Raw genomic sequence first — 18939 nt, forward strand, 5'->3', positions numbered from 1 at the left:
GAGAATAGTTATGTACAGAGTTTGAACCAAAGTGAAAAAAAATCAATTTTAAAATAAAATTTAAAAATAAGATTCTTTATATTTGAAACCACTTTTTATAATCTTTCCACAACAGATGAGGATGGGTTTTTTTTAAGATTTTTTTTAAAGTTTATTTATTTTTGAGAGAGAGAGAGAGAGAGACAGAGCGCTAGGAGGGGAGGGGCAGAGAGAGAGGTGAGAGAGACACAGAATCCGAAGCAGACTCCAGGCTCTGAGCTGTCAGCACAGAGCCCGACATGGGGCTCGAACTCACGAGCCACGAGATCATGACCTGAGAGTCGAAGTCAGACACCTAACCAACTGAGCCACCCAGGTGCCCCCAGATGAGAATGGTTTTAATTAAAGAAAAGTCTCGTTACTTTTATGGGGGAGAAGGAGTAGAAAGTCAATTAGCTATTTTAGGGCAAGGCTTGTAAATATGTTAAAACTAGCCATATATTCTCTCCAATTTATTTTATTGCCAATATTCTTAATAGTTGTGAGATTACAGAGCCAGAAAAGAACAAGATATTACCTCACCCAACTCCTTTATTTTGTAAATGAAAGCAAGCCTCGGGGAATTGAATTGTAGGATGCTCCCAAGTCACACCTCCCACTGGTACTCCCTGGATAGACTCATCTCTGACTCAAGTTAGAGCTCATCAACCCACAATCCTTACAACAATAATTGTCACTAACCAAGCAGTATTCTTTAAAAAAAAAAAAAAAAGTTTGTTTATTTATTTATCTTGAGGGAGAGAGAGTGCACAAGTGAGTGAGGGGCAGAGAGACAGGGAGAAGAGAGAATCCCATGACCTGAGCTGAAATCTAGAGTTGCACAGTTAACCAACTGAGCCACCCAGGCTCCCCCAAGCATTTCTTAATGCCAAGCTCTATGCTAGACCCTTTAGAGATGTGTCATTTTATTTAACTTAGTACTTAATGAAGGCCATCTCCACTGTACAAGGTAATCAAACTCAAGATCAAAACATTAAAACATTCCCAAAGTCATAGAGCAAATAAATGATAACTCAGGAATTTAAACCCAATATGTCTGACTAAACTAAAGCCCACACAATAGTATTATCTCCCCCCAAATGCTAAATAATTATATCCAAACAATTCTACTTTGGGCAAAACAGACTGAAGAAATACCTACACAAACTTACAGGTTATATATACAAAGATGTTCACTACAACATCATTAATATCAAAAAATCAGAAACAACATAAATGTCCAACAATGGGGAAATAGTTAAATAAACTATGGCATATATATGCTATGATATACTAAACAGTCACTAAAAAGAATGAGGTAGATCCATGTAACAGATGTGGAAGAAGACCCATATTAAATTGTTATATTTTATAAGTAAGTTGTAAAACAATATTTATGACATTATTTGTTTTTTTTTTAAATATGAGAAATGAGTAAATTGGGTTTAGTTTAAATAAGCTGAATTTCAAATTTTAAAAATTATGTAGAAAAAAATAATTTAATATACAGATAGTATCTGAGATACTAAATAGAAGATATGAAATGTAGAAATATCCAGAAATAGGGGCGCCTGGGTGGCTCCGTTGGTTAAGCACTGACTTCGGCTCAGGTCATGATCTCACGGTTTGTGAGTTCAAGCCCCACGTCGGGCTCTATGCTGACAGCTCAAAGCCTGGAGGCTGCTTCGGATTCTGGGTCTCCCCCTCTCTCTGCCCCTCCCCTGGCCCTGCTTGTGCTCTCTTTCTGTCCTTCAAAAATAAATAAACATTAAAACAAATAATTTTAAAAAAAGAAATATCCAGAAATACAATATAGGAAAACAGATCTGAAATGCAGGAAGATGTGAGTAGGCAGACTGAAAAGATATAATACATATCTTTATATATAGATAGATATAATATCTCAGAAAAAACTGATAAAAACAAGCACATCAAGATAAATTATGGTTAACCTATTGAACTATAAAAATATAGAAAAGCTTTTTGACATCCAGGTACAAAAAGTAAATCACTCTCAAGAGAGAAAAATTAAATCTAGACTGATCTCAGACTTCACAGCAACAGTCAATGCCAGAAGATATGGAATAATTTCTAACAAATTGTAGGAAAGACATTTTGACTCAATAACATATGTATACAAATTTTCTTTCAATTTGGACAGAAACAGGCAAACATTGAAAACATGAACTAACTCAGAGAACAAAGTAAGCACTGAAACAATTCTAAATGATAGAAATCTATCTAGGTTTATCAAGAAATAAATCATAATTATCAATGTTAAAATGGACATATCTGGGTGGTCTGGTTTAGAATGGTATGTTGAAATATTGTTTTCTCTTGCTTTATACTGTTTGAACTAACTTAAAATGAACATGGATCCTTTTAATAAAAAACCTGAGGTCTGTACTTTTCAAGCACAAATAGTAGTCCATTTAAGTAAATTAAAACAGTCAGAATTGATATATACTTACAGAAACAAATCGACATTTGACTGGATCTGAGAGTGGGAGAGTTAACTGCAAAGGCCCATGGGGGAACTTTTCAGTGATGGAAAGTTCTACATTTGACTCTTATACAGGTGCATAAATTTATCAAAACTACGTAATATTATACTGAAAACAGGAGCATGTTACTGTAATTAAATTATACTTCAATAAAACTGACTTAAAAGGCAATATGAGTAACTCACAAAAAATTATCTGGTGGCAAAGTGGTTGTCAGTCACATACAAAACACACACACACACACACACACACACACACACACACACACACCTACCTAGGGGCTATGATTACTCTCCTACCAAATGCAATCAAACAGTGATTTTTGAACAATTAACTTTGAACCTAGATTTTAGGTAGAGGGTAAACAAGATCTCCAAAAAATGTAAATGACTGGTCCTCTATACGATCTACAAAGATCCTCAAAAAAGACAAAAAAAAAAAAAAAGTACATGGACATGCAGATTTTGTTTGTCATTAGAAAAATGTCTGGAACAATGCACAAGAAAACCAGAGAATTCGGTGGGTGGAGGTAGGGTATGAGTCAATTCTTAAACACTTCTGCATTGTTTGAATTTTTATGCCTAGGATATGTTACTTCTGTGATTAAAAACGTATGTAAAATACAAAAATAAAGAATTTTAAATAAGTTTATTATTTTTAAATAATATACGCATACTCTAATGCCATCCTACAGAATATGCAATAATTGTTGGCTATTTGTCTCAAAAACAATGTTCAAAAAAAATAATAAAAATAATCTAGCATTCCATTACAGTACACCAGAGTTTCAAGTACAGTCAGTCCATGGACTCAATGGGTTCTCCAAGATCCTTCCAGAAAATCTGTGAGGTAAAACTTATTTTCTTAATAATGGTAAACTGTTATTTGCCTTTTGCCTGTGTTGACATTTGCACTGACAGAGCAAAGTAGTGGGTGAAACACTGGTGCCTTACCACACTCAAGGTACTGGCACTAAACCATACTCAGTCATTGTAGTGGGTCTTCACCATCATGTGCTCACAGTGAACAAAGAAGATCCAGTTTCACTGAAGAATGTCTTCAGAGAAACAATAACAGTAATTTTATTAAATCTTGACCTTTTTATAATTTCCTGTATGACAAAATGGGCAGTACGAAACATACATCATTTTTGCAGCAGACCAAAGCAAAATGGCTGTCCCAAGGAAAAACACTGGTGCAACTCCTTGAGAGCAAAGCTGAATGAGCTAGTCGCTGTTTTCATGGATCAGCATTTTTATTCAAAAGAACAATTCACAAAATGCAATTATTCAGACTTAGGTATGAGGCACACATTTTTGCAAAACTGAAGAAAATACGACTCTCACTTCAAGGGAAATAACTGGCAGGTGTTCTTTTCCAATAATAAAATTTGGGGAAATATTACAATTTTGAAAACTTGTATCTGCCATTGTAGCTTAACAGCTTCCCAATACTTAGAAACTGTTTTGATGAGATCAATGGTGATATTAACAAATGTGATCTGTTAGGTAATTTAATGTCTGTCAATATTTGTAAAATCTTTATCAAGGAAGCAATATTTCCCAAATTATCAATGTATAATGTACCAAAAAGTCATGCAAGAATAAAAGATCCATTCAAAGTGCAAGATAAACCAATGGATTTCAGAAAACAGAGAAAGAAATGTTTATTGATATGGTTTCAATTCTGCATAGTAACCAACTTTTAAAAAACCAGTTCTTATTGAGTTCAGGTAAATACCAAAGAATATCCAAAATTATTTGAAAATGCTGTCAAAATATCCCTTCTTTTTCCAACTACATATCTGTGTAAGTTAGATATTCTTCATATATTTTAACCAAACCAACATATCATAATAATTGAATGCAGAAGGAGATTGGGGAATCCAGCTGTCTTCTAATGAGTCAGATATTGAAGATATTTCCAAAAATGTGGAACAATACCACTCTTCTTGCTAATATTTTTTGGTTTGGGCAAAAATTCTTGTCACAAAAATATTTTATGTCAATATACAATGGATTTATTATTGTTTTTAAATTGATTAATAAATATTCTTAAATGTCCTTACTTTTAACTTCTAATATGGTAAATATCAACAGATATAATCCACATAAACAAAAGCTCTTTGTGGTCCTCAATCATCTTTAAGGCCCCAATAATCTTCAAGGCCAAAAGGTTGAAAGTCCTTGTAGTACAGCATTAACATATTTTTCACATGTCCTGCATATTGTTTTAAGTCCTGGCTAACAAGTGCTAGCATGGCAGTCTGTATTTACACATGAGTAATATGCATAAGTGAAATGTACTACAAGCTTTCTTAACCAATGAAAGCCTAAGATGCTAGCCTGATTGGAATGTGTTCTGCAACAAGTGACGTTTCCGACACTTGGGCCTCTCTTTTTGCCATGTATTTTGTGTTCTGGCAAACAATCCTGACAGATGGGGCTGACAGAAGTTGCATAACAGGTAATGATAGACCTGGTCCAAGGAAACAAAGATGAAGTGTTATAACAGATATGGATGTTACTTAAAGCATCTTTGAGTACATGATCAAGGATGTCCCCCTGTGAGTAGAAGACTTACGAGATAAACATCAGCAGACTGATTGGATAGTCCACACAGAATGAGCCCCACCTGGGAGAAACTATGTGTGGAAAAGAAAAAGGGAAAGGAATGGAGGGGAGGACACTGGGCAGTCTCCCTTGGGCGCAGGTTATGATGCCTCCACATGGGGCTCATCTAGTTAATGCTCTTATTTTTTAAAGAACTTCTCCAGTACTTTGTACACATGATGTGGGGAGGGGGAGATTGAGCTTAGACTACACAGGTGTTATTGTTTTTAATTACCTCTGTTCTTGGGAGACTAGTTTTAACATACAGGCCCTAAGGACAAAGAATACCAAGCATGGCAATGGGAAACTTGACGGTTCTAAACAAATGCCCAAAAGTCCAAGGTCATTCTTTATTACATGGAGCAAGATCTTCAGAAACTCCTTAGGGGAATATATTTCAAATATCAACAACTTCAAAGCTTTGTGATTAAAAATAAGCTAAAAATAAATTTTGAAAGATCTGTGTTACCTTTTTATTTTTTTTAATATGAAATTTATTGTCAAATTGTTTTCCATACAACACCCAGTGCTCATCCCAACAGGTGCCCTCCTCTATGCCCATCACCCACTTTCCCCTCCCTCCCACCCCCCATCAACCCTCAGTTTATTCTCAGTTTTTAAGGGTCTCTTATGGGGTGCATTACCTTTTTAAATTAACTTCCAACTCACAGAATCTGGAAAGTCTATGAAAATAGATCTGTATCACCTCTGTTCCACAAAATATATACTAAGGTTTAAAGATGAACTAAAGCTGACACAGTCACACCAAATCCCTAAAAAATGTTTAACAAAAATTCTTTTTCATTAAAAGAGAGAGAGAGAACATTCTTTTCAGGTAGTCGAAGCACACAGAATTACCAATTATATGAACAACCACTCAGTCATTCTCAAGTATCTACTGAGCACTTACTATATGCCAGGTATGGTACTATCTTTTAGGGAAAATATAAATATAAATATAAATACACACTGAATTATATCATGAAATTAACTTCATGAACAAGGGGAAAATACTAGCATGGAATAATGTCCACCTTCTCACTCACCACTGCCCAACTTCTAAAGTGATTACTGGGTCGGGCTGCTTGGCTCCAGGGTTGATATATCCTGGAAATAGGTAGAGCTAAATCATTGGAAGGAACCATAAATGGCTAGATGCTAAAAGAACAATAAAAGAACCTGATGGTAACAGAACAATACAACATCCTCCAAAATGTTAGGAGACCATGAGAAGGAAAGAGGACAGAAAAGAACCAACATTAATGAGAATGTGGGAGTGAGAGAAAACATATTTTTACATGAGCAACTGCTGTCAACAGGGAGAGACTCTGGACAAAGGAGGGTAAAGGGGCTCTCTAAATTAGGACATGATCTTCAACAGACTTCAGAAAAAATTTAAACCTCTTTCCAATTTTTAAAACTACTGGATTAGTCTTTTAAGACTGGCCTACAAGTGGCCCCATGACACTAGAGTTACATTCACAATGTCACATTGTGTTATTACATAGTTATGACTCTTGGTAAAAAACCAGCACTGAATTTCCAAACCTATTCTACTTTAACCATCTATTCCAACCTTAAATTCCAATCCACCATCACCACCGCTGATATTAACCTAATTCTCTGAAGATTTCTCCAAAGAACTCTACATGGTACAAGGATTTCCTGAACTCTGTGCTTCTAGCCTCTCAACTTCTTTACTGGCAAGGCTTTTCTAAAATAAATTGTACGTCTAATACTGTCAGTTTGTTACCTCTCTCAAGATCAAAATGCTAAATGAAGAAAAACCAGTAAATAGACTTCTATGAATATTTTTTTAATTTTTTTTTAACGTTTATTTATTTTTGAGACAAAGAGAGACAGAGCATGAACAGGGGAGGGGCAGAGAGAGAACGAGACACAGAATCGGAAGCAGGCTCCAGGCTCTGAGCAGTCAGCACAGAGCCCGACGCGGGGCTCGAACTCACAGACTGCGAGATCGTGACCTGAGCCGAAGTCGGACGCTCAACCGACTAAGCCACCCAGGCGCCCCTGAATATTTTTTATTGAACACTTTTTTTCACATTGGAAACTTGTATTTATTTAATCCTATTCTACAAACATAATAATTTTAGTGACATGTTAAAATATGATCTTCCAAGCATACATAAGTGAGGCAGAGGCACACAATATAGGAACTACGGAGTATCCGATAATGGTAGCAGATCAATGGCTGAGTCTATCACTTGTGAAATTAGTAAACAGATTTTATTTCTTTGACTGATTTCATGGGGTTTTTTTACGTTTATTTATTTTGAGAGAGCGTGCATGAACATACACAAGTAGGGGAGGGGCAGACAGAGCCAGAAAGAGAGAATCCCAAGCTGGCTCCACACTCTCAGCACAGAGCCCGACATGGGCTTAAACTCACAAACCATGAGATCATGACCTGAGCGAATATCAAGAGTCAGGCACTGAACTGACTGAGCCAGCCAGGCACCCCATGACTTCATGTTTTTTTTAATCATCACAAATGTAAACTATTCTTTCTTATGTGGTAGGAAACCAGGTACAGAGGAAATCAACTACTCAAACTTTAGTAGAAAGGAAAAAAATCCTTTCACAGTTTAGTAAGATCAGCTTAACTAATGAGTAACTAATTAACTTTCCACTTTTAAGACCAAATTCAGCTCAAATCATATGGCGTTTTGAATACCACCCAAGAACTGACACCCCCTCTGAAACCAGTTATTCTCAATTATGATCAAAGGGGGATTTCAGAGCCTCCAGATGGTATGAGAGCTGCCCTCAAAATCCAAGGGTGAGATATATGAGTGCCAGACAGCCCTTATCAAACAAAGGAGGGGGGGACTTGCAGTGACTCGACTCCAGAAACCCAGCCATCCTACCTCCAATTGCCTAAAACATCTTTAGTGTGGATAACTATAAATTTAGGATACCTATTCTAAACAAACTAACACAGATGAGAATTTCAGGGGGAGTGCCACAATTTCCCCACCTCGGCTAGCATTTCCAGTCCCTCGTTCTGTATAACCCACTGCAACTGAAGAATCTTGTGTGCCCGCACATCACCTTGTTTGGCACTAAATCACATGGCTTAACTATGAAGATCCAAACGAGACTTTTCATTATAAATGCTTCCACCATCAAAGTGTGAAAACACATTTGAAAATGTGTCACATACGGTTACTGGGGGGAAAAGTCTTTCCCCCCGCTGCATCATTACCTTGAGTCTGACAACAGTTCTAAGCAGAACATTTTAGAAGAACTTCATGATTCTATGTTTAAATTGCTTCCTGAGTAGTCCATATGGAATATACAGTGTATTAAGCTTAATTTCTCTAAAATTTTCATCCAGTGGCTGTCACCTTTCATGTAGGCCAAACTACAGATTTTTTACAAAAAAGTGAATCCTTCTGGTGTGCCTGGATGGCTCAGTCAGTTAAGCATGATCTCAGGTCATGATCTTGTGGTTCATGAGCTCAAGCCCCACATCGGGCTCTGTGCTGACAGCTCAGAGCCTGGAGCCTGCTTTGGATTCTTTGTCTCCCTTTCTCTCTGTCCCTCTTCCGCTCGCACTCAGTCTCTCTCTCAAAAATAAACATTAAAAAAAATTTTTAAGTGAATCCTTCCAAAGCAGCTACCCAATTAAAGTTACAGCTAACAAATTGAAGTTCACAATAAAATTTTCAGAATGCTAATATTTAGCATAATTCTTTTCATTTTCATTTCATTTTACATGATCCTTTATTTTTATAGATTTTTCTCAGATTCTGGAAAGTTATCTGCTATTGCAAGTAATCCCAAGTATTAAAAAAAAAACTTCAGATAAATCTAACCTATTGGTAGAACTATACAGAAGTCAACTTTTCTATTCAGATTCCCTCTGAATACTCCACAGAAATTCTTTTTTTTTTTTTTTTGAACACTGTGAATGTATTTAATGTCACAGGACTGTACACTTAAAACTGGTTGAAATAATACATTTTTTTTGTTATATATATTTTACCACAATTTACAAAAGGGAAAAAAACACAAGTGGGGACTGAGCCCAGATCATAACACTGCTGGGAAAAGACAGCCAGGTGATTCAGTTCTCAGCCCTAAAGAGAAGGGTGTGTGTGTGTGTGTGTGTGTCTGTGTGTGTGTGTGCACGCACATGTGCGTGCACACATGCTTAGAAATTCAAACAGAAATAAAAACAGAAATTTCTTGACATTTCTTGACATTTCTTTCAAAAATTTAAGAGACTCTGTATTTCTACCTTTAGTGCATCATGTCTTTGTAGTAGCCAATGCTAGAATGGTTATCTATTTAGCATCCAGAAGCAACTTTGTTCATTCTAAGTCCCAAGGATGGGCCCTAATTCATTCAAAACAACTCTGCCTTTGACTTCAAGAACTTAATGGCAGTCAGGTCAGGATATGGTATTCTCCTGGAGACTGTTATGCTAAGTGCAAGGAAGCACACAATAGCTGTTCACCCTCTTCCCCTCCCCATCTTCAAGAAACTGAATGACAGTGGCCTTTCCATGGCCTACTGAATAAAACCAAATTCGGCATTCAAGGCTCTCTACTATCCTTTTACTATCTTTTTAGCCCTTTCTCCTTTTACACACATCTCTTGCTCTAGCAGCTAGACACTTGGCCTTTCAAGAATATGCTCCTGAACTTTCCACTTCATATCCTTTGGTCCAGGCTGCTCCTTTGCCCTAGGAAAGGAGACCTGACTGCTCTCATCTCAGCCAATTCAAATCCTACTCAAAGTCCAGATCAAAAGTAAACTTTTCTATGAAGTCTTCCTTGATAGCGCCACTGATAAATGGCACTCATATTTTCCTTGTATCATTAACCATTTGTGCATGCCTACAGCCTGTTGCAAAACTGCAAACTCCTTAAGGGCTGCAGACAAACTCTTGTACTCTGTCTTCCACCATCTCTCCCCATCAGACACCCAAATTCAGAGTTGTAGCTCTGCAAATATTTGTTGAACAAATGAACACAACTGTTCATTTCTGAGGGTGAAAAGTGCCTGTACATAATAGATTCTCATGAAGGCTGAACTGTCCTTGGAAGTCTTTAAACATTCTAGGATAGCTTGGGAATAGTTCTGAAGGAAAGGAAACAAATCAGATGACCTTGTAAGGCTACTTCTGCAAATTACATCAACTCTTTAAAAGTACTGCCTAATAACTCAAAAACAAACTACACACAAATGCGATTTACAAAAAGGGAGCATAATTTATTGTAGTAGATGAAGGTTAAGAACAGATTATTTTTACCAAAATTTCATCTGCTCTTATAGTAATATTTATATTTTCAGTTACGTCTAAGACACTGTATAAAAAGCTCATTTACGCTAATTATTACACACTTGAAAAGCAGGACAGAAAAATATTGGCCCCTTCAAACTGGTAACCAGACAAAATTAATTTGGAAGCACATATTCACATCACTTAATTATTGTCTACACATCATCACCAAAAATGTATATACTGAACTCCAAGAAAGTTATCTGTAATTTTGACGATTTCCTTCACTGGCATCTATGAAAAAAGTATTCAAAATTTTGTATTCCTTTCTCCCCTACTAAATAAATTTGAACAATTTAAGTCGACTAAAATGAAATCCCTTCAAGATCCATGCATACATTATCAGTTCAAATAAGGCCACAAAACTATGGGAAACATACTGATATCTCCAGAAACAAACAAGGTTAACCACAATATTCCATAAATCACTGAACCTGCTCTTTAAATGAAACCCTTCAGAATAAATCTCAATACATCTCTTCAATTAAATGGGACAGAAAACGGTTCCAAGGCAGTGCACTTACAAAAGAAAAGGGCAAAGATGAAAATCAGAGTTTAAATATGATGGCTATTCACCGAAAATAAAATGTTAAGAAAGATTAGAGTAGAAAATTTTAATGTAAATAGCTTTAAAAAAAAACATTAAGAAAATTAAATACACGTTTAGTCTTTCTGTTCTAATATTGTTACCTTTTTTCAGTAAGCCAATTTAAATGCTTTGGGGGAGAAGCTGGAGTACAAAAAAATTGTTTTCGAACACAGTGTAGCACGCTGTAGAGTTATTTTTAAAGCAAAGATCACATTTTCAGCCAAACCTGCGTATGCTTGTTAAAGGTTATGGTAAAGCTGCAGTTTAAAGTTTTCTGAATTACTTTAAAGGCATCTCTATTTTTCCTGGAGCCGCCGGGTAACGGAAATACTGTTTCTCACTGAACCCAGTAAGTGAGGGAGTGATTACCTAAAAAGAGCACGGCGGGGTCAGAGGCAAGTCCGCGATCAGAGGGAAACGAGCAGCGGGTGCAGTCACCTCTTGGATCTGGGACACCTGAGCCGCGCGCGCGGTGAGGACTGGGGGCACCCGCGGGATAGCAGCCGTGAGAGTGGGCGCGTGAGCCCCGGCCGATAGCAACGAATACGGCCCCTGGGAAAGTTGGGCTCCCAGGACCTGGCACAGTTTCCCCCCGGGCCCACCGGCCCAGGCTGGCCCCGCCGGGAGCGGAGGGCTCGGGCTACTCACCGTGCAGAGAAAGAAGCAGGAGAGGCGCCAGAGGGTAGCCCGGAGAAGTCATCCCGGGGCCGCGGGGAGCGCGCCCGCCGCCCGCCCGACTCCTCGTCGCGCTCTTGGGGCAGCCGGGTCCGCCCGGCGGGGCCGGGACCGTGAGACGCTCAGACCAGGCAAGTGCAGCTCTGCCCTTCCGCTCCGCGGACGCTGAGCTGCGACCAGGCGCGTCCCGGGCTCGCCGGCCTAGCCCCGCAGCGCCGCGGATATCTCGCGCTGCCCCAGGACCCGCCGGCACTGCCGCGCCGCCGGGGGAGCCACTCCCCCCCAACTCTCGCCGGGCTAGTAGGGCAGCAGCCCGGCTCCGGCTCCGCTCCGCGCCGCCCACTCGCCCGGCTCGGTCTCCCAGGCAACCGCGGCTCCACCGCGACGCCTGGCGGCCCACCCGCGGAGCGAGCGCGGCGCGCAGCTGGCGCTGCCTTGGCCACCTGTGCGCGGTGCCACCCCCTCCCCCGCACGCCGGGGCGAGCGCCGCTTGGGACCCACCGGGGAACGCCCTCCTAGCCTTCTGTCAAGGCCCACCCCGGCCCTGAATCACTCTCCAAACAGTGGGTGTCAGTCTTGATCCCCAGAGTCCTCTAGGAAGGACTTTCCACAACCTTCATCCAGATAGATTCTTCTCTGTTGTACTTTTCAGATGATTTCTGTCCATTCCCCTCTTCTGTAGCCTACATAATCTGAAAGAACCTACCTAATTCCAGCAAAATTAAGAATTGATGAGGTTAATTCTATTCCATAGCTTTTTTTTTTTTCTTTTTTCCTGACTACCCTTTATTCCTTAAAAGAGCATAAGGGCTTCATGCTCCTCGCTCCCCGATTCTATCTTCTCTTGCCCTTTCAGCAAAACTTATCTCAACTTCTAATATTCAAAATTTGCCGTTTTAGGGGCCCCTGGCTGGCTGAGTCGGTTAAGTGTCTGACTTTGGCTCAGGTCACCGTCTCGCGGTTTGTGATTTGGAGCCCGGAACAGGGCTCTGTGCTGACATTTCGGAGCCTGGAGCCTGCTTGGGATTCTGTGTCTCCCCATCTCTCTCTCTGCCCCTCCCCCACTTGCGCACGCGCTCTCTCAAATAAACAAACAAACAAATTTTAAGTTGTAGTTTTAAATGTTTTCTTTAACTATTTGTTCACTAGTGAGAGGGTGATTGTATTGTGGTGGTTGTTACTTTGGGTTATTTTTTGTTTCCTGTTTGTTTTGGTTGGGTGGGAAGAGAGACATTCTTGGCATCTGAAATTATTTTACTTAAATATCTACCTACCTCTCTCCTTATAAAAACTAATCTTCATTTCTTATCCATTGTATCACTGGTGTCTTAACAGCTCCATAGTCACTTTCTGCTTCAGCCTCTTAGTGGGAAACTTCTAAATTCTTTGGACATACCTGCCTGGGGAATGTCAGGCTATTCCGTCAATTTCTTTTTTTTTTTTTTTATTTTTTTTTTCAACGTTTTTTATTTATTTTTTTTGGGACAGAGAGAGACAGAGCATGAACGGGGGAGGGGCAGAGAGAGAGGGAGACACAGAATCGGAAACAGGCTCCAGGCTCCGAGCCATCAGCCCAGAGCCTGACGCGGGGCTCGAACTCACGGACCCAGAGATCGTGACCTGGCTGAAGTCGGACGCTTAACCGACTGCGCCACCCAGGCGCCCCTATTCCGTCAATTTCTACAGCAACATAGATTAGGATTCTTGGGGCCATTAGGAAATTTTGAGCCCCCATCTGGCAGATATAATCCTCACATGGCAACTCAGAATGAAAATAGTATGCACAGGAGAAAGGCAAATATGTAAAACATCTATACATTTGGACAAAGATTGGAAGATACATGTAAAAATAACAGTACCAAGATGGTGGAATTATGGATGCACTTTTTTCTTTTTTGAAAATTTTGATGCTATAGTTTTTAAGTAAGGAAAGTAAGAAATGCCAATCACCTTTAATACCAATACCCTGAAAAGATATACTCTGATTATGAATTGAAGATGCTTAAACTTTGCTCACTACCTCCAATTTGTTAGAATCCCTTACCAGATCTCTAATGGCAAGAAAATGATAATATGACAGTACAGATTATTTGATACTAACAACAGAAATTTTAGATTTCAACTATGATTTCATCACTGGGATCATTCTCATTCTTTTAAACTCCACAGCAAGAGCTAGATTTTTTTTCTACATTCAATCCAATTCCTTATCTTGTCCTGCACACATTTCCACATTCAAACCCCATGCCAAACAGGGTATAAGAGTAACATAAAGAGAAAAACAAGGAAGCTGTCAAATGGCAGGTGCTACTCAGAACAGGTCTTCACTTTACTATAATCCCAGATTTAAATATAGAGATAGAATATTCGTTTTTTAATTAAATAAATAACCTAATAATCTAGATGAAAAGCCCTGATAAAGCAAATTACCTGATACATTTCTTAGCACATCAATTCAGCAAGCATTTACAAAATACCTACCTTGTGTAAGACACTGGGTTAAAGGTCAAATAGAAAGTATAAGATATGACCCCCACCCTTTAAAAAACTTACAATTGTACATGGGATATATCCACAAGGTTATGAATCAGAGAAAGAGAGCTCGCTCTCCTGCCTCTATGTCACCATAGTGTACTTCTACCTCACCCAACAGGAGCTGGTGAGTTATTAAGAGAACAGAGTGCTTACAGTTAGGTGGAGCAGCCCTTTTAATAGAAAAAGAAGTGTGGCTTCTGAAGGGGGAGTGAGAATGATCCGATTTCAGACAGCAATCTGTCTGCCCAGAAGCTCGGGTGCAGATGGTAGATGGTGGACTCAAAGGAAGCAGATCAGCAGTACTAGAAACTCTAAGGGCTGTTCACAGAGGCTTCAAAAAGGACACTCACAGGAAACAGGGGGAATAAAGGTGCTTTTCAATTCACAGAGTTAACACCACTGGCATGTATTTTGAGTAAGTTTGTTACTAGTGGTGATGAGTTTCACCAACACTTTCATCCTAATCTGCTTTATGACCACAGTAGGATTTCTTTAAATCTCTTAAGTATTCTGAGTGCTAAAGCAACAGACAACATCTTACATCTGTATAATACTTTATAAACTTCAAAATGCTTTCGCATATGTTATCTGCTTGGATCTTCACAGCAACCCCAGGGGTATGTAAGGCAGGTATTATTGCCCCCTCTCCACATCGTAAGACACTGAGTCTCAAAAAGATCAAGGGACGCTTTGGGGATTGCACATACCAAGGCAGAACTGCAACCAAGGTCTTCTGACATGCATCCTATGGTTGTTTCCTACCACACCAGTGTTTTTCTTTTAGCTCTTTATAGACCAACATCGAAGAATTTCATATAAACCATAGGTTAGTCTTAAAGCTGTCTGTGGGAACACTGCAGTTGCTGCCCCAACATACATCAGACCCCACCCCTACCACTTCCACCCACTCCCATAGGAATAGCCCATAAAATTTCTGCTACATAATGTAATAATAATCTTGGGCTCAAAACATTGATGACATGAGAATATAGTCAACGTCTAAATATCTAAATATGAATTATCCCAATTCAAATTGTAATCCTAGACCAGCTTCTATCCTCCACCCATGAAAATGCTGGATGATCTTTCTACAATGTTACTCTGCATTCAAGAATGGAAAATTAGTTTTAATATTAGCTTAAGAGAAAAACAATTAAGAAAGAAAAATGATGGAGGGAATTATAAGGCTTTCCAAAGCCAAGTATAAACTGTTTTTAATTAGCTACTTTTAAATTATTAATAGCACCTATCCCTCTCCATTTATGTATATAATTAAAGATTAATTGCATTTAAGTTTTTGAGAATGTCTATGGAATGTTTTATAAGAATATCATTCATTTTTTTAAGTAAAGTTTATTTCTTTATTGGGGGAGGTGGGCAGAGAGAGAGGGGGAGAGACAATCCCAAACAGGCTCCTGTGCTGTCAGCCTGGACCCCGATTTAGGACTCAATCCCATGAACCAGGAGATCATGACCTGAGCCAAAATCAAGAGTTGATGCTTAACTGACTGAGCCACTTGGGCATCCCAAGAATATCATTCTTAAAGGTCGAAAATACCTTTTGATCCTTGTTTGAGCCAGTAATTCATCCTGTAACTATTTAAACGAGGTTGCCTAGGACCATGTATAATCTAGAGTAGAGCTTGGTCCTTTTAGAAGTAAAATTTGAAAGGAATTCTTCCCCCTTCCCCTTTTGTGAAAAGACAATTAAGCCTCTGAGATAATAATAAAGAGTGGAAAAGATAATAATGGAATTGTTAGAATAATTAACAAGCCAATAAGTGTTTATTCTATGTTAAATACAAATAAACCATTTAATATTTGAAAGATTTATTATTTCAAAATCTCCATCACAAATTTTGGATCAATTTACAACCTAGATATATTGACAGCTTAGTCTTTCTGATACGTTTCTTACATTAGTTTCTGCCCACTTCTCTAGGATAGCTGTGCTAGATAGGAGTCACACAAAGGTAAACAGCATTTCCATCCCCCTCACCGTAGCCTAATCCCTATTACCACTGTGAATATTGCTGAAGCAAAGTTTCACATCTTCATCCATTTGGGGAAAAGTTGGCTCTTTTCCTTGAAATCCTTCTGTTATGAACACATTTATTTTCAGGCAAAGTTACTCTCTGAAGCGGGGCCCATTGTGACAAAATGCTACTGAATTCATTCTAACAGCAAATTGAAAATGGCGCCAATACATTTTTTAGGATTTGAAAAGGGCAATAGCGTAAGAAACATTTTATGTCACCTCACACTTTTTTGTATTCTCTTTCTTATAGTGTAAGGAAAATAATTTTCAAATATTCTTCAAAGTCTCTTTACCAGTATTAAGTAATCTAAACTAATCTCCTTCAACCTCTCACTTGATTTATATATTGTAGTATTGACAATCACTTATTTCAGTTGGTTCAAATTCTGAGTTTTCCATAGTTTAATGTAAAGTGCAGTTCAGACTTCTATTTCTGGCAACAAAACAGACTAGAGACCTTGACTTAGAAAAGAAAAGAGAAATTATTATTTTTTTAATCTTAAATGAATTGATGAGATCTCAGTAAAATATGGGAGTCAGGCTGAAAGCTAGATGAAGGAAGGAATTCCTCAACAGTGTATTCTCAACACAGCATCCAGAGTGTTCCTATTAAATCAGATCAGATTACTGCTCTGCCCAGTGACTTTCTGACTCACTCACAGTGAAAGTAGAAGTCTTTATTATAAATTATAAGGTTTGTATCAGATTTATATTGCTGCTGTAACAGATTACTGTAAACTTAGTAGTATAAAACAACACAAATTTATTATAGTTCTGAGGTCAGAAGTCCAAAATGGGTCTCATTGGGCTAAAATCAAGATGGCTGCAGGGCTGTGCTCCTTTCTGGAGAATCCTTTTCCTTTCCTTCTACAGCTTCTAGAGGTCACCTACTTTCCTTGGCTTATGGCCCCCTTCCTCCATTTTCAAAGCCACCAACATCAGGCCAAGTCCTTTCCACATTGCTGTCTCTCTGACTCTGTCTCCTGCTTCCACATTTAAGGATCCTTGTGATAACAGTGGGCCCACTTGTTAATCCAAGATAATCTCCTAATCTCCAAGTCAGTTGAAGGGCAGCCTTAATTCCATTTACAATCTTAATTCCCTTTTCCAAGTGAGGGAACATATTCTTAGGTTCCAGGGAGTAAGTGAATATCTTGAGATGGGGAGTGGAGAGGGCACTATTCTGCTTAAGAAGTCCCAACTTAATCTAGTCCCTCCTTATCTCTCTAATTGCTTCTTCTAGTTTCTTCTCATTCACTCAGCTCTCACTACAATGACCTCCTCAATTTTCCTTAAACAAATAGAAACACATTTGCCTCATTTGCCTCGGGACCTACTAAATTGTTGTTTCCCTAGATCTTGCATAGTTATCCTTTCACTTCCTGTGGGTCTTTCTCACATGTCACCTGAAGTGAGGCCTTTGCTGACCATCTTATCTAAAATATAAAACTTGAAAAGATATTTTAAAATCCCTCTCCCTATTGTATTTTTTTCTTAGCATTACATCACTAACATACTCTATATTTTATACAATAATCATTTATTTTCAGACACACCCAATAAGACCAACAAGAATAGGGATTTTGATCCGTTTTATTCATTGTTGAATTCTCAGTGTCTTCAACACTGCTTGGCACATAGTAGACACTGAATAAACATTTAAAAAAAATGAATCAGTGAATGAAACAAGTCTCAAGAAACTTCACAGGACTGGAATCAATCAGAACACATTCTCTGACCATAATGTTACTAAGCTAAATATCAATAACAGTATGAATACATATATACTCATACACTTAAATATTAAGAAAGTCACTTTTAAATAATTCAAAATCAAAGAGGATATCATAAAAAAACTAAAAAAGTATTTAGAAAAAAACAGTAATGAAAATATTTTCTATTACAACCTGTGCAAAGCAACTAGCATACTTGGAGGAAAACTTTAAGGCTTCAAATGTGTATGTTAGAAAAGATGAAAGCTTAAACACAAATGAATTATGATAAAGTTTATGAAGTCTGACAAAGAAAATAAAATAGGTCCAAGGAGAGTAGAAGGAAGAAGCTAATAAAGAGGCAAAATTAATGAAATATTAAACAAAACATATAATATGGAGATCAACACAGCCAAGAGTTGGTACCTTGAAAAGTTTAATAAATTAATAACACTGGTGAGGCTAAGCAAAATTTAAAATGAGAGAGAAATAATATCATATTTTAATTATCAAATAATAGCGTAATTTAAGAAGGAGACATCACCAAAGATGCTATGGAGATTAAAAAGAGTGGGAGAATAATGAACAATTTTATGCTAATAAATTTGAAAACTTACAAGAAAGGGACAAATTCCTAGAGAAATATGACTTACCAATACTTGCTCAAAAATAAACAGAAAATATGAGTAATCCCATATAATTAAGGTAATTAAATCAATAGTGTAAAATCTTCCTATAAATAAAACTATAGATCCAGACAATTTTATCAGCAAGTTTCACCAAATGTTCAGGGAACAAAAAACTCCAATCTTTTACAAACTATTCAACAATACAGAAAGAAAAGGAAATCCTCTTCAACTCATTTTGTGGTGCTAGCATTATATTGATTACCAAATATGGACAAAGATAATGCAAGAAAGGAAGATAGGTTAATTTTCATCATGT

At 38.1% G+C, this 18939-nt stretch overlaps 1 protein-coding gene across 5 annotated transcripts in view; it reads right to left on the minus strand.

Moving 5' to 3' along the window:
- Positions 1-18939, minus strand: part of IGSF11 (immunoglobulin superfamily member 11) — a 193437-nt gene that overhangs the window by 115892 nt on the left and 58606 nt on the right. Inside the window, exon 1 of one of the 5 annotated variants that reach the window (XM_049628227.1) lies at positions 11683-12038. The exons of the other annotated variants lie outside the window; for them this stretch is intronic. Within the exon in view, the coding sequence (XP_049484184.1) occupies positions 11683-11734 (52 nt within the window). The 5' untranslated portion in view covers positions 11735-12038. Of the gene's footprint in view, positions 1-11682; positions 12039-18939 lie in introns of those variants that run through there. 5 annotated transcript variants of the gene reach the window in all.

The sequence above is a fragment of the Panthera uncia genome, chromosome C2, assembly GCF_023721935.1.
Source record: "Panthera uncia isolate 11264 chromosome C2, Puncia_PCG_1.0, whole genome shotgun sequence".
Classification (NCBI taxonomy): domain Eukaryota; kingdom Metazoa; phylum Chordata; class Mammalia; order Carnivora; family Felidae; genus Panthera; species Panthera uncia.